The sequence below is a fragment of the Poeciliopsis prolifica genome, unplaced genomic scaffold, assembly GCF_027474105.1.
Source record: "Poeciliopsis prolifica strain line A6 unplaced genomic scaffold, Auburn_PproV2 SCAFFOLD008, whole genome shotgun sequence".
NCBI classification, from domain to species: Eukaryota; Metazoa; Chordata; class Actinopteri; order Cyprinodontiformes; family Poeciliidae; genus Poeciliopsis; species Poeciliopsis prolifica.
Genome location: NW_026562383.1, coordinates 10,333,712 through 10,350,444, shown reverse-complemented (window position 1 = coordinate 10,350,444; position 16,733 = coordinate 10,333,712). Strand labels below are relative to the sequence as shown.

The 16,733-nt window shown below is 41.0% G+C and overlaps 1 protein-coding gene across 1 annotated transcript; it reads right to left on the bottom strand.

Moving 5' to 3' along the window:
* Window positions 1-807: 807 nt before the first annotated feature.
* vwa5b2 (von Willebrand factor A domain containing 5B2) lies at window positions 808-16,454 on the bottom strand. Its single transcript, XM_055033440.1, has 22 exons — window positions 16,400-16,454; window positions 16,055-16,234; window positions 14,164-14,343; window positions 13,569-13,787; window positions 12,134-12,359; window positions 11,883-12,040; window positions 11,190-11,321; window positions 10,972-11,096; window positions 10,697-10,873; window positions 10,483-10,593; window positions 9,213-9,415; window positions 8,623-8,737; window positions 7,947-8,132; window positions 7,433-7,649; window positions 7,018-7,349; window positions 6,691-6,928; window positions 5,548-5,883; window positions 5,340-5,477; window positions 4,779-4,907; window positions 4,353-4,458; window positions 4,022-4,145; window positions 808-3,041 (listed from the first exon to the last, which is right to left on the bottom strand). The coding sequence occupies exons 3-22, from the start codon at window positions 14,300-14,302 to the stop codon at window positions 2,280-2,282; spliced, it is 4,173 nt and encodes a 1,390-aa protein (XP_054889415.1). The 5' UTR covers window positions 14,303-14,343; window positions 16,055-16,234; window positions 16,400-16,454; the 3' UTR covers window positions 808-2,279.
* Between the last annotated feature and the right edge of the window lie 279 nt (window positions 16,455-16,733).

The window sequence follows — 16,733 nt, the reverse complement described above, 5'->3', positions numbered from 1 at the left end:
TTACCAAATGACACTTTATGACGAGTCATAAATATTCATGAAGATTTACTTCATGATTTACTTCATACTTCATGTCCATGTCAGGTGTTATGTCATGTTTATGACGGTGTCATGACAGTCTTATTCACAACCCATCAAATAAAGTGTTACTGTTGTACATTTATACTGCTTATGGTTCTATTTGTATTTATACCTAAATAATATTTAAACCTCGAATGGAGTAGCTTGTCAGCAAATAAGCAAGTTCCTATTGGGTTCAACATCTAAAAGTTGCAGGAGACTGGCTCTCGAAGCCTGGAGTTGCCTACCCCTGAAATAGGGTTATCTGACTCAAATATGCAATATCTACCAGTGGGAGGTCACTGAGTGGTTTGGTTTGATTAGGAGTTCTGATGTGTCACATTTTGTAATAGTCACTCAAAATCAATGGACATGTGAGATATTCAGACTTATATAAACTTAAAACTTAAATAAAAAAATGTTTACCTAAGATTTCAGCATTGTAATACTTGTTTGCTGTTCCTTCTTAAAAGGTATGAAGTTTGCCCAGATTTTCCAGGAAAATAAATATATGTCCTTTGCCTGTCCTGTCATCCACAAAGGGTCCCTGGGGGCCTGGTGTCTGTTTCCAGCATTCAGTGGATGAGAGGAGGTGTTCATCCTGGACAGATCTGCAGGCATCTATTCTGCTCACACTCATACCTAAGGACAAATAGCATACCGAGTATCCCAGTAGTCATAATTTTGGTCTGTGGGAGAAAGATGGAGCACTATTTTGTAGATGTGAACTGACTGAACAAATCAAACACAGATTAAAACTTTTATTCCTTTTGTACACAGTACAACAAATGCTTAGCTTCAATTATGTTGTATTATGTTGATTGAGTGAGCTAAACTTTCATCAGTTTATCTAATAACTAACATGACAATCATTGACTGATTCTTTGTTTGGCATAGTATACATAATACAGACTTTAAGCTACAGTTTAAACTACGAAAAGCTTATTCAGATGGTCAAGGCATTCCTGTGTTTGCATAAAGCAAATTTATAATAAAAGGTCACTTTTGTAAATTGGGGTGGATTTGGCACTGATTTACAGTATCAGCTAATAAAGTACAACTTTTGTTATCCAGTTGTGAGAAAAGTAAGACACCCTACAATAGCCTATTTATCTTTCTGCTGAGCTTGGACATTTGGATATTTCATATGAGATAATTCTAGTAATATACATAAGATAAAACAAAAAAATAGAGAAAAGAAATACATTTTATACTAAATAAAAAAAAATGCTATTTCTGATTAGGAATGAATTAGGATTGCCTCACATTTATTCCTTTTTGTCAAGTGCAAATGACTGGAACAACGTTTTCGAGGCGATTTGCCCAGTTTAAATCTCAGTCATTTATGTTTGGTGTGATCCCGTCTGCTGAAGTTTAGACTGCACAAGTTTTACTCACACGAGTTGTTAAAAGAGAAAGCAAGGGTCCTTTGCTCTCTTAAGAAAAACAGAAAGCCAGAAGCCTTAATTTGGTAATGGAGAATGCAGACAAACATCAGGGCTTCTGGAATAATGTTCTTTGGACAGCTGAGTCTACATGAAATGTATTTGGGCATCAGAAGAGAGGATATGATTGGCATAAATCAAACACAGCATTTTGGGAAAATAACCTCATATCAACTGTGAAGCACAGAGGTGGAAGTGTCATTATTTGACAGCTCACCCTTACATAATCCACCTTTATTCCACCATGTATCAGAGGATGCAAGACTTAAAATAAAAAAGAAGTAAAGACGAAGCAGAATTGGTCCTTACAGAATGACAGTGCTCCCCAAATCAACAGTGAATTCACCAAGGACCATTAAGAAATGGAAAGTCAAAGCCCAGATCGGATTTTTGTGAGACATTATGGAATGCCTTGAAAGCCCTCAAACATCTTTCAGCTGAATGTGAGGAGTGCGACAAACTTTCCTCAGAGCAATGTCAGAGATGGTCAGGGGGATACAAGCAGTTACTGAAGTCATTTCAGTCAAAGGGGCAAAGACTAGCTTTCAGTGGGTGGAGTATTCTAACTTTTTGCTAATTTATTTCCTGTCTTTAATGAGGAAAACAATTTTCACTTTTGTTTACTTACAAATACTTTGTTTCATCAAAATGTCTTGCTAATTACAAATCAACATGTGAATATTTCCTAAAACCAAAATAAAAACAAAGTAGTTGGGGTGTCCGAATGCTTCCACATGACTGTAGATTTGTTTTTGTACCTCTGAACTGACTGTCTCACATATTATTGGGGTTATAACACAGCATGTTAAGCTTGATGTTTTCATCCCAGTGGCGCAGCAGCAGAAACAGCTGTCTGGCTGCTCCTCTTAGCCCTGCAAGGTCCACTCCCTCTGGCAGCTTCTGACAGCGCAGCCAGAAATCTGCTTTTGCTGCCACCAGCTCCCACTCCATGAAGTAGCCGGCACACCGATGCTCCAGCCACGCCAGAGCAACAGCGGTGGCCCAGGTGGAACCTTCGAGATCTTCCTGAGCCAACTGGGTGCTACCCTGGAGGTCTGCTAGCTCTGCTGAAGTCCCCTCGTATATATCAGTCTCTGAACCACGGCCGCTGTCTGCTTGTCCAAGGCTTTGACTGTGAGAGGGGCCAATAGACAGCTCCAAGGATCCCTCCTCAGAGCTCGGGAGATCAGGGGGAGATGTGACCGGGTCTCGTTCTGACAAATGTTTTCGCAGAAGCCTCGACTCCAAAATCAAAGGGTTGTCTACTGGAGTGTGGTGGAAGGGAGGAGCAGCTGGTTTGGCCAGAGAGCACGAGGAAGGAGAAAAGGTGACATGGTGAATCGTGGAAACACCTGGAGGCTTGGCAGAGGTGGACAAAGAGGGAGCGCTGGGAGAAGTGGAGCGAAAAGCTGGGCTGAGGCTACGTCGGTGAAGGCTGTAAGGTGATGCTCTCTTAAGGCGGTCCAGGGGGATTTGGACACACTCTGAGTACATCGCCGTCAGGAGAAAAGCCCCTGATGCAAGTTGCAAATGCACCTAAGAAAAGGACCATAAATTAGTGTTAAGACCAATGAAAAAAAACACACTGGACATACTGAAAAGAATATGCACTCAATATGTGGCAGGTTTTATGTCATTTTGACATAAAAGAGGCAAAGGTTGCTTTGACAACAACCTAGAGGTGAGAAGAAGGCCCAGCAGAGACAATACTTTCAAAGACAAGGAGCACAACCTGCCAGAAGAGCTGCTGGTCATTGTTTACACTGGCCTTATTCAGTCTGTTGTGTGCACATCCATCACTACGAGGTTTAGCTCACCCACAAAACAGGACAAGTTCAAACTGCAACAAACAATTAGGTCTGCAGAGAGGATAATCTGAACTGATCTTCCCTCCATCTAGGGCTTGTAGAAAAAAAAAAGGTTGCTAAGACATCTGCAGTCCTCCACACACCCTCGACACAAGTAGTTAGACTTTAACCTTTAGTCAAATTCCTTTTTTGTGTGGACAAACTTGACAAAGCTGATTTTGATAATGATTTGCACCCTTACTTCCTGTGTCTTCCAACTTCCTCTTGACAATCGTCCACCGATTCTTTACAGGGTTCAGGTCAGGCACGTTTGATGACGAGTCAAGTACAGGTCAATAGCCTCAACCAATAGCTCCTTTATGGAACCAAACTGATCTAACATTTCCTGGTAGAGAAGATGATTGCACTGACTGGACTTAATAAAGCAAGGAAGATAAACACCAGTAGACGAAATAGTTCTGAAAAACCCCACTTAAATAACATCACATCGGACCTCATACTAGTCGACTTCCCAATGGAAATGCAATGTTTATTTTCATGGAAATAGACATTTACACCACTGAGTATCAGTCTCTGGCTCAGCATGTATGTAGTATCTAATAGCATAGAACAATGTGGATGTAATGCCATCAATACATGATCAATTACACCATGTTTAAAAGTAAAAACAAAATATTGTGTCTTGTGCTGGACGTGGATCCACCTCACCAGGGGCTGGTAGTCTGGAGTTTCGCTCTCTGGCTGTTTGTCGGCCTCTGCTGATAGACAGTGAGATTTGAGGGGAACCTGCTTTCCGGATGAAATAGAGGATCTGAGTCGACCCAGCTGGAACCTGCAAAAAACAAAAAAAATTAACTTCGAAAATGACCCAAGTTCAAACAAGACTTGATCAGCAAATGATTAATGATACCAAATTAAATGTGCCTAGAATGTTACTTGTGCTGGAGTCTATTCAGGGCCTACTTTTATGAGTCCTCTACCACCCTTCTCACACTGAATTTTACATATTGTTTCAGAGAGATTACAATATAAACTTTACCTGGTGCTAAAGAAGCTCTCCATTGATTTGCTCTCTATAGATCGCTGTGAACGATTGCACGACATCCCTGTTGTTACAGTAGCCATGGAACAGAATCCACCTGCGTCTGAGATAGGATTGTTGAAGGAAAACATTAAACAAGAATGTTTCAAACATGGTGTGAATATTAGATTTATTCTAAAATATGTAGTTATAATGGAATTTTACTTTGAATGAAAAAAAACACCTTTAAAAATGTATGTATTTTTCATTTTCCTAGACTGAAGGCTTTGTGAAGTAAGAGAAGTGTCCCTTGAGTGTCGTCATTGTTGACAATATTCTCTAATATTCCAAGATGTAAGCTTACAGAAGTGAAAGAAACCCAAAAACTGTTGTAAAGTTTGGTTAAAAGAAGCGGGTGCTGGTATCTTTTTTGGTGTGGTCTACCTGTAAAGTTCCAGGCGTCTTCAGCCTCTTCACTTTCGCCGCTGATCCGCCGTCTTCCCAGACCGGCAGAATAGACCCTCTGCCTGCGACCTCCAGACTGAGACGTTTGCCTGTTCCCCATATGAATCCCTACATGGACAGGGAAATACAGAAAAAGCATAACCAGCAGTCTGACATCTGAATTATAACCCGATTTTCATCTTTTTACCCATGTAGTTCCTGACCCTATAACATGTCTATTCAGTAAGCTGTCTAATAAGTCTGCCCATAAATGCTAATGCAAAAACAAACATTCTCACCCTTTTGCACATATTTTTACCATATCTGAAAAAGTCCAAGTAGCTCTTGGACTTTCTCAGATATGTTCATTGAAATTTTAGCTGATAGACCAATGCAAGATTGCTCATAATTTTGAAGTGAAAGAACAGGGATAGAAAGCCAACAATGTGTATCTGCAGGCCTTTTTAGGTTTGTTTCTTCAAGCGCTGCACATTTGGTCCAAACAAACACTGTCAAAAAATGACTGAAGCTTTTCATAGCCAATGTAACTTTATAACATACCTGTGTTTCGGACGTCTGTGCTCTCTGCCAAGCCTTTGCTTGTACTGCCATTGGTAATGGTGAAGGCTGTGTACATGCATATGATGTTACAGTGCTTGCTTGTTTGAATAGCCTTCATACGATACCTTTTACCTGACCCTGAATGGAAATAAATGTAAGTGACAACGGAAATAAATGTGACATTGATAGTGTGTGTAACAATCATCACCATGTCCAGTTTCGCTCTCTTTTTCTGCCAGCTTTTCGAAGTCCCTTATTACTGAGCGAGCCGTCAGGTGGTGAATGATCTCCTCCCATGGCTTTCCTACATCGTCCCCACCAATTCTACATTCATTGACTCCAGTGGTGTCCTGGTCTTCCGGTGGCCAGAGATGTCCCATGTCCACAGTAACCTCCCAGGACACAGGTTTGCCACTCAGCAGACCATGAATGATGGAGCGACACTGACCTAGGGGAGGATCTGCAGGCTGAGCAGCAGTAAATAGATATTCTGGGTCAGTGAGGCTGTCCCAGTCCAGGGGCGAAGCAGGAAACAGGAGTCCGTCTGGAGGATCCAAAAGAGGAAAGGGTTGCAGCACTCTGTTGTGTGAATATTTTGCTACAATATGGACAATTGCACTTCACACAATAGATGGCATCATGAGGAAATGTGTGTGAATATGAAATAAACAGCTCAAGATATCAGTCAGGACCATAAACCTTGGGGACAAATGGGTCTTTCAAATGGACAATCAGCCAAATTATCCATAAAATATCCTGTCCAAGATGTTAAAAGGTGACTTTGCTATGTTTAGGTAAACTTAACCAATGATATTATAAGTCAGGCTAGTTGTCAGAAGATGTAAGTAAATCTCTGCGAGAGGAGGTATTTAAGAAAAAAAAACATGAACTTTTAAACAGACTTTATTTAGGGGGGAAAAGTTAGAGTTAAACAAGTGTAGCCTCACCAAGGCCTGCATAGTGCCTGTAACACATTCTTAAGAAATACATGTACAGATGAGAAACATTTACTGAAATGTATCATACTAGCAAGTGTTACAGAAAAAAATCTACAAGAATTTAGTTCTTACAGATTTATTTTTTTGAATGGCTGAAGGAAATCACAAACTCATGGTCAGTACTGACCAGTCGTGCTAAAACACATACCTCTAAAACACAGACATCTGAAGATGTCTGTGTTAAGGTATGTTTCACTCTTATGCAAGGGCAAGGGCTTTTTTCTTCTCACAACTGCCCCTCTCCCCCCTTTTGAAAACATGACATTTTAAAAGTTGTGTATTGATATCTGGTTTAAACTCTATGTGATGAAACTGAATTAGAAAAAGTATTTTTTGGACTCTTTCTTACTCACTGGAGTCAGTCAGGCTTCTGTGGGAAACCGTCCCTCTTGATGAAGGCCTTGTTTCTCCCTCACTTTCATCCAACCGTCCTCCAAGAGTCTGGTCAAAGGAGACCCTCTCAAGAGCTCTCCGGAGGCGATGCATTTCCAGTTCACCCTGTGGTGATGAAAAACTCCTTGCTGCCATTGTGGAACGAGCTAATGCTTTCTGTCTCCTTCGAGACTCCTCGCCTCCATCCAGATGCCCATTCTGATGGCACAAAAACAAAAATGAAGGAAGTCCAAAATACGTTTAAACTGTCAATCTAATTTAACAATGGGTAAAACTGTTACTGTCACCTTTTTAGCAACATTGTCAGGAGTTTCCGCTGAAAGGTTTTGTTGCCATGCTGGGTCCGCCCAGCGAGATAAGGATGATGCCTCTGGAGGGGCCATCCTCTCAAGGCCTTGTGGTAAAGACCCTGTTTCCAATACCGGACCAGAGGAGTGGGTATCAGAAAGAAATCCCCCACCTGCAGAGTCAGAGCTTGAGGCATGAATGTGTACGTGGGTCTGTGTCTGAAGACTTCTCTCGCTGCTCAGGGAGCAGTGAGTGAGAACGTACTGCTCCTGAATGTAGGAGCTCTGCTGGATCCTCCGTCTTATATCGCTGGACCAATCCAGCTCCACACCTGGTTTGGACAAAAAGACAGCTGTGAAACACCATGGAAACAATATTTCCAGATCTAAATCAGTTTAGTGACCTGTGTATCACCTGGGCTTATTCCAAGGTCAGGGTCTCTGGCACAAGAGAACTCAGATGAAATTTCTCTTGAGATTTCTCTCAGAGCCTCCTCTAGCTCGGTTCTGTCGGAGTGCATCACCACAGGCATGAGCTCAGATGAAGGAGGAGATGAAAGCTCATCATTCGAATGGGTAAAAACAGAACCCACCGAATCACGGTGTACACCTCTGCAGTCCCTTTCTTGGCACTGAACAATAAAAATGTATGCACATATATTTACCTTTTGAGGTTTCTTCCCATTGTATAGACTTACAATAAGAAACATTAATAGATTTGCTTTGGATTTTATGTGAACGCCAACAGAGACTTTTGTCCATTTGTGAAGTGGATTATTTATATATTATATGTGGTTGTATATGAATTAATAAATAGGGTGCTGTAACTATTCACTGTTTGTCTGTGAAAAGGCAAGCTAAGATTTGGTTTGTGAATCACCTGTGAATGTACAAAAGGTCAAACTCTAAATCATATTGTGACGCCATACCTCCGTCTTCTTTGCTTTGAAATTTGTCATGTCATAAAGAGTGCAGTATCCAACGAGGCGATCTCCGGGGTACAAAGGAGGAATTTCATTGGGTGAAAGGAGGGCCTCCATGTTCTCTGGCAGGTACCAGTCAATCCGAACATCCGTCAGAACAGGTTCAAAGGCCTTCTTTAGAGACTTGATTATCTACAGCAGGGTTCAGAACCAAGTCACAATAAGTTGAGGATTCGGTTTTGGCCACTGCACCAAGATAAATACCAGATCTCCTAACGACCATAGTCAAAACCTGAGGTTCTCAGACTATCATGTTCTGACCACACCACAATCTCAACTGGTCAGACACCAGTTCTGTAGAATTAGCTCCATTGAACTTTTTCGTTACTTACTTCTGTTTTGCATCAAATTATTTATCATTACGTGTAATCTTGTTGCCCTGTTTTTGCTTTTATTTCCTTCTCAAATGTATCTTTGTGCTAGAAAACTAGTAAACAGTTTTAAGACATTTTTGTATGAGTTGACTCTGAAGAAACTGACCAAAGCCTTTGTCATCTAAAATATTCAACTTGTCATATGATGATGAAAATGTCAGGTCGATACAAAAATAGCAAGGATATAACTGTAGCTGCTGTGTGGCTCATGATTCTCCAGAAGATGGCAGTGCTGTGCTAGTGTTGACCTTGGGCTGGAGTCGTTCTTCATCGTCGAAGAACTCTGCGGTCCCTCCGGTCAGTTTGGCAATTCCCTGAAGGAGCCTCCTGCAGGCCCGCGGTCCGAGGCCGAGGCCAAAGCATCTAGAGAGGCATATGAAAGAGGTGGATTTTCAAACAACAAAAATGCACACGCTCACATATTATTGCAATATTAACTGCAATCGGGTTTGAGAATAAAGAACAACAAAGAAGTGCATAAGTTTCAGAGACAGCTGAGATGCCTTGGGGAAAGTCAGCCCACCAGGAGAATACTAATGAGGTAGACAGAGATGGAGTTATTCTGCATGGGGGAAATTGATGGGCGTGTCTCTCACTGCAGAGCAGAGCACTTAAAGGGATTACTGGGCGGGGCTGATTTATTTATTTATTTGTCTCCTTTTTCACTTTCTCAGCTCAATTCCGCAATATGTGTCCCACCTTTTTTCATTTCCGTTGTTCTACCTCCACAATATTTTCGTAATTTCTCCTGTGAATTTTTGACAGTGTGACATAATACCACCTCATTCAGACATTGTTTTCCTTCCCATGTTTGCACATGGTTTCATGGTTTCCGTACCTGCCAGCACATGTGTTTCTGCGAACCAACTCCAGCACCTTAGCCACATTGCTGATGGAGCCGTCAGTGATGATAAAGACCTGCCGTGGATATGAACGCTGCATGGGCTGCTGGTAGAGCCAGGACAGCGCCCCCTGCAGGTTGGTCCCGCGCATATCCGCTCTCATCCTCTGGATGTACTCATAGGCCTGCATTAGAGTCACCTGGATGTATGTAGCGCATAAAAATACGGATCCAATCAGATTTGTTGTAATGACACCTGTAGTAGATGACACCTGTTCCAGTTGACTGTCAGAATAATCAGCAAATTAAAATGTTTTGTTGGCTGATGTTAAATGCTCACATAAACCTATGAGAAAATAATTGAATCAGACCCTCTCTAATAAGGACAGCACATACATAGAGCTTAGCACCTGCTTTAGTACAAACTGTAGAAAAAAACCCCATCCCTGGTAGAACAGGAGCCAGCAGGACATCTCGAGTGAAAATGCATGAAAGGCCACCATATGGTGTGGAGAATTTGCAAAGACTGTTTGTCCTTCCAGTCCCTGGTCTGGATTAAACCTGATACTCTGCTGCTAAGGCAACCCAAGAAGAAACGCTGTGGCCAGATTGGAGGGCAGCACAGCTCGTCCGGCGTTGTTAAACAACATCGACATTCAGGTTACAAGAACTAAATGATGCATGTATATTCTCTCGCATAAAAAAGAATTTGCAACATGTTTTTTTAACAAGTGATGGACTTGCAATCTTGTGAACTCACTGTATGCATCTCACAGGCTTAGAGTGAAGGTCATTGCCCCTTTTCTTAGCATCTCTAGGGAAGCTGTTTTAAAGCTTTAAAGCTTTGAAATATATTCATATTTACCACAGTGGGATAATCTCACAAAAGTAATTTTAATGAGATTTTTAGTAGCAAGCCAAACTGTAATTTCAGCCCAATTCTTTAAATCAAATCCTTTCTCCAGAAAACAAACTCTTAGTGTCTTCTCTTGGAGCACTTCACAATGATTGAGCTTAATGAGCTAAAGTATAGAAATAAAACTTACATCTACTCTCAAGAGGTTTTGCTAAAAAAAAATTTAACGCTTCTCCCCATTGAATTCATAAGCTCAGAATAAAGGTTGAATTTGAAGATTGCCCACAATAGAATATTAGTATATATGAAAGCTAAATATATTGACTTAGGGGTGCTAGTTAATGTGACTGACCTGATAAATAAGACACTGATAGGAAACATTCCTAACAACCATCACTGTGTAAAACTAACATCAGTGCAGAGCTTGCTGGAGGTAAACAGAGGCTTGATGGTGGTCCCAAAGCCAGCTATGTTGATCATCGTACCAGTGGGTAGACTCTTCAGGGCCACTGCCATGGCTTCCTGAGGAAGCAACACATTGCAGACAGCTTGGCATGACATCAAGACACATTCTCCCTCAAAATTTAAAATCGACTACTTTCTGGCAGTTTTCAGTGTGTCTGACCTTCACACGTCGTATGTTGGTGCCACTCATGCTGCCGCTGCGATCGATTAGGAACAGCAACTCTCTGGTAGCTTTGTGCAGCTCCAGAGGCTCGGACAGTAAGTCAGGACAGAAGTTGAGCATGAGCACGGGGCTGCAGAGGACGTCTTTGTGGTATCGTCTACGGATGTACTCCAGCTTTCCAACAGCGAAATTATCACAGGGAGGTTAGATGGACGTAAATATAAAACAAACTTGTGAATGAGATTTTAAAAATATTCGTAAGAATATCTCACCCTTCTCTCAGGGTCTGAGTCTTTGCGTGTGTATCGAATGTAATCTTTGCGAGAGCAGATCTGTTGTTCATACTGGCTGAAGGACAGTCTGCCTTTCTCCAGGATGACCAATGGACTGTGAGGTTCTGTGGAAGAATGATGCATTTCAAAATGCAGCTTTGCACTTATAAGTCAGGATGTGTTTCTAAACATTTCACTGGCAGATTGTCTTCACTCACCACTGAGGTGCAATATTATCTCTACATGTCTATCGTACGGATGCTCCTGAGCCAAAGTGATATAGGTGGCAGATGCACTTTGGGCACTAGGATCTGCATCTGCTCTCAGAGCATGTGTAGGGCTCTCCAAGCCTGAAACAAGGTAAAGTGTCATCAAGGAGAAAAAAAATATTGTATATCATGATGATTATTTTAGTGGACATATTTCTGAATTCAAACATTGTTCATACTCAGTCTGATCAAGTTCAGTACATATATTCAATTGCAAGAAGATTTGGAGTGTGAATTGACCTGTCGAAAACATGAATATCTTTTGACAAGTATTAGAAAGGGGATTTCTCAAGGCAGTTGGTATGCAATGTATTTTATTTTGGACTTTTAGAGTAAAAGAGGCTGATATTAAGAGTGTGGTTCCGTTTTCAGGTGACATGATAATTTATGAGACCAAATCAAAGAGTGCAAATAAATTTTTCCAGGTAATTTAGTCAGATTTTGCAGGGTAAGATTTTACTAGCTAATCTTTTTCCTCCTTATACTTCCCATTTGTCCTTGCGTTGGCTATGTTGCAACTGAGGTTTTTCTCTGCAGCTCAATAATTAAATTTTGACGTGAGACTGCCTCCTGTTCCAGCATGTCATGATCATTTAGTCAAGAACTACAGAATCAGACTTATTTCAGAAGACAAGACAGTACCAGCCAGCAGACAGGCGCCTCTAACCAGCAGCTGGAAGTTGAGTTCATACGGTGCCAGATTGACAGCAGGACTGGAAAAGAGGCCATGAGAGCACTGCTGCTCAGAGTCGACAGCCCGATCCTGCTTCCCTGAGGTAGCACCGAAACAGCTGGTCGCTCTAATACAAGAAATTACTTAAACAAGTTATCAATCCATGGCACACCTATTACATTTTTTTATTCACATTGTAAAAACGAGCAAATATAATTACCCGGTTTCCTCAGACTTTCCTCCATTTTCACTTTTGCTTGCAGTCAACTGGCCGGTTACAACCGGAGTAAGCAGCGTTGGGTAGACGATACGGATAGCTCCGTTTTCCATAGTGGGGAGTTCCAGTGTGGTGCTGATGGTCACAGACACTATGTCCATAGGGCCAATAACTCCACAACCCACAATGAATGTGGTTCTTTCCAGGTCTTCATCCAAAATCAGGTGTCCTTAGATCAAAATACTGACATCAATAAAATATTCCAGACCTGTCCACATAAAAGGTTTCGTCATTTTTAATCTCTCCACCACCAAGAATAAAGACCTGATTATTTCAGGAGCAAAATCTGCATGAGACTAGAATGGGCTGTAAAACTAGTCGTCAAGCAGCTTGGGGAAAAGGTGAGGAGTGTTGGTTTGATGATTAGGAAGTATCTTAAAGTGGCCGTCAATCACCTTTCATGAAAGATCCTACAACATGGAGTGAAGGGTAACCATAACCACAAGAGAGAAGCTTGATAATGGTTCTGGTCTGCTCTGCATCCCCAGAACCAGAACCAAGAGAGGAGAAGCAGCTTTCAGCATCTATGCACCAAAAATTTGGAACGAACTTCCAGAAAACTGTAAAACAGCGGAAACCCTGACTTCCTTTAAATTGCAACTAAAAACACACCTTTTTAGAATTGTTTTTTAAATGTAATATGTAACAATGTATTGTTTATCTTGCATGACTTTGTGTTCTTGTGTTTATGATGTAAAGCACTTTGAAGTGCCTTGCTGAAATGTGCTATACAAATAAAATTTGATTTGATTTGATTTGATGCTAAGGCAGTTTGGAGCACAGACTTAAAGAAACCCAACTGGAGAGCAGTAGTTATGCTTTGAAAAATGGAAATCTTTCCGTTGTGGCACATTTGCAAATGAACATCCAAATAATTCAGACAAAGCTTGAGACAAAGTATGAAAAAAAATTATTTCATACTTTCAAAGCATGAAAGTATTAAATAAAAATAATTAATCAAGTTTGCATCAACTTTATTCAAAGAACACAATTCTCACAGCTAAGCATGGAGATGGAAACATTATGCTTTGGTCCTGTTTTTCTTTTACAAGGAACTGAAAGACTTCACCAAATTGAAGGGAAAATGAGCAGTACAGTCAACAAAACAACTCACAATGTGGTATTGCAATTACAAGAAACATGACATTTCACTCTTTTTGGAGTTTTATGGCTAATTAATTCAGCAACAAGCAAAGAGATGGCTTGTTCAGATCTTCTCAAATCTGGATGAATCAAAATAGAATTATTTATGTCTGTTTGAAAATTATTTTGGTTAATTACAATATGCACCTAAAAATCATCTTCAAAGCATCCCTAACATTTCTTATATGACAACCACATCAATTGATCCATCTTTCACTGTCTCTCTCTTCCTCACCGTTGGTGCATTGTATGTCCAGGCCTGACATCCCGCAGCAGCAGCTCCACTCCTGGCTGCTCCCGTAGTATCCGTCAAGACCAGATTTAGGGCAGCACTCCAAACAGCAGTCCTTCAGCTTTCCTCTGCTCTGGATCTGCACTCCCACCAGCCGCCCTGCAATCATGGCCTCAAAGCCCACCACGACCTCCTTTTCCTCCAGAGGGTACACAAACACACCTGAACACAGAGAGACAGCAAAGCCGGGTTGTGAATGAATCTCTTTGAAAATCCTCTGAAATAAAATGTGACTACGTGAAGTAAAAAACACATCAGTTTGAGATAACTCAAATTGATGTTATTTGTTTTTCACTAAAGCAGATTTTGTTGCATTAAATGATACAACTTTCACTGTAAGGCATGATCTTAAAGGACAGAGCATATTTGCAGTCTTCCTCAGAGATCTGAACTTATATCTCCAATTATTTCTTACAATTTACAGCAGATATTTCTAGAAAAGTCTCTTTAAATTACAAGCCATCTTATTTCCCCATAAAACCTAGAAAAAACTACTGCAACACAAACCTCAGCTTTAAGAGCTGTACCAAAAACTCACCTTCCACAGACTCTGTGTCAGCATTGGCGTATGTGAGTTGTGCAGTGATGCCCATGGAGCATCCATTGGCACAGGACTTGATGCATGAGGCCTTTAGCAACAATGGTTCCCACGTGGAACGGTTTCTCAGGCCCACCATGTTTCTTCAGTACCAGAAAAACCTTCAATGCGCTGAAAGCACTGAATCACAGCCACAGAGCTCAGAGATACAGAAGGGGAGAACTATGTGAGCTTGCATTTAAAGTCTGTCATTTTCACTTATCAAACAATCATGATAATCTGTGTTCATCAAAAGCAGGCTGAGAGCATAAAAAATGAACGAGATCACTTTTGACATTTATATGCAGGCCAGGATGGTTTGTATAAGCACACATTGTCTGTTGAACATGCAACCATCCTGTCACCTGTTCTGCAGCTCTTAGCAACCGCCTCTGACAGATTGTGCAGAACAGGTTTGGTCAATCATTAATGTCTTCACTTATTACCCTATGCATCAGCTTTGCAATCAGTGGTCTGTTAGTATGCAAACCCATGTGTCCCTGCGAATATGGTCTCAACTTCACTCTTAACTCCAATATATCCAAACTTAGTCGACGTGTACAGAATTATTCAGGGTTATCTACCACTTAACATCTTCAGCAGCAGCAGGTGCTGAGATGGGTGTGCAGATTAACAACCCAGTGGTGTGTGTGTGTGTGTGTGTGTGGGGGGGGTGTGTGTGTGGGGGTGTGTGTGCGTGCGTGCGTGTGTGTGTGTGTGTGTGCACGCGCGTGTGTGTGTGTGGGTGTGTGTGTGTGTGTGTGTGTGTGTGTGTTTGCTGTGAACCAAGAAATGGTCTTCTCACATCTACCTTTGTAACAAGATCAACAGCGACCATCTGGCTACTGCTCTCTCAGCTCATAACAAGCTAATAAATGGCTGGTTTGTTAAAGTGCAGTGAACTGCTGCTGGTAGAAAGTTACAAAAGATGATTTGATGCTGAATGGTACCTCGGCTCTCGGAGTTACAAGATAAAGTGTAACTCACAGAGTTACACTTCAACTCAGTGAGTTTATCATGTAACTACTTGAAAGACGATTACATCTTCTAGTGGTTGTGATTATGATGCACATGAATAAATACATGAGTCATTTACGCGGACAGAGAGCTTTGCCGCTTTTCAATGTTTTTTGTTGTTGTTGTATATTTTACTTTTGTGGATAATGGTTTTCTGTGGTTTGCTGATGTTCCAATAGCTTAGAAATAGCTGTGTAGCCCTTTCTGAACTGGCAGGTGTTTGTAATGTGTTGCTTTTTGAGTTCTTTTAGCCTACTTTATGTTGTCAAGAAGGTACTGTTTTAGTGATTTAATGATACAACTCTTGAAGTAACAAGGTCTGGGTGTGGATTTTAAAATGAACAAAAAACATGTGATTAATCTAAATTAATTGATGATTTACCTGTAGGGTCAATTATCTTTTCACAGAATCCAAGGTTAGTCTGATGTTTTTTCTTTCTCTTAATAAATAAAATAATCATTTGAAAAAAGATTGTTGCACTTATTCCACTTATTCACTTGTCTGAAATAGAAATCTGTCAGACATTTACTTTTTCACTCTCTTCTAAATAATTGTGTTCACTGAAACATATGTGACCGGGTTATCTGCATTATGTGCCAATAATTTTTGTTTTTTTGTTAAAATTACTGGCACATATACAAACTCCACATAAGTGGACTACAAGCAGGTCCCACAAAGTAAATATTCTGTATTTACACTGTGAGCTTTAATTAATTTGTCTGATGTTTGCCTTGCATTGTTGTCCAACAGTGAAGGCTGAAAAACTCTGCAGTTGCCTAATGCCGCGTACAAAACCTACACATGAAGCAAATAAAACCACTGGTGAATACTTACTCCACTCCTCAGTGCAATATCAGATCATGTGCCCCGATGTCCGTACTCTGCATCACTCCACCATCTCATCAGCTCCTCGGTTTCCCGGTTATATGTTAGAAGAGTTTTCCTGCTTAGGGATGCTGCTCTCTCCCCTCTCTCTTTCGATGTCCCCCTCTCTCTGCAAATTTACCAGCCGTCCTGTATTAGGAAAGTCAGTCGTTAAAGCAAATCTGAGAACCAGAAGCGGTCTATGAAATTTATAGAATTTGTTGCCAATTTAAAGGACTAAAAAAAACTATAATCGACAATCATAGCTGTACAAAGTCCTACTTTTTTTAATCTTAATGAAAGTCATCTGCTTACCTGCATCTGTCCTAAACTGAGGAGCTGTTAAAAAAAACTATGAACCTGAACCTGCTGCTCAGGCACAAGCTAACACACAACGGTAAGTCAGGCAGAGTCTGCGTTTCATCCAGACAATTGGCCGTGATGGTAGCAGCACCATAATTCATGGCTAATGGCTTGGCTACAGAAAGGAGAGGAGGGGTGGGGATGGGGTGTGTTCAGCCTCTTCCAACAGGTCAGTCAGACAGCAGCAAGCAAGGTTAGGTGAAACCAATAGCATTTTAGACATTCTGTCTCCACTTTAATGTCTTCAACTCAGCACAGTGCAGCGCAAAAGTATAGAGACAGGAGT

Coding starts and splice junctions, on each gene's coding strand:
- vwa5b2 (XM_055033440.1), bottom strand. CDS start 14,302: ATGGTGGGCCTGAGAAACCGTTCCACGTGGGAACCATTGTTGCTAAAG. Junction 12,041..12,133: donor GGAAAGTCTGAGGAAACCGG/GTAATTATATTT, acceptor TTCTTGTATTAG/AGCGACCAGCTGTTTCGGTG. Junction 5,478..5,547: donor AGAGAGCGAAACTGGACATG/GTGATGATTGTT, acceptor ATTTCCATTCAG/GGTCAGGTAAAAGGTATCGT.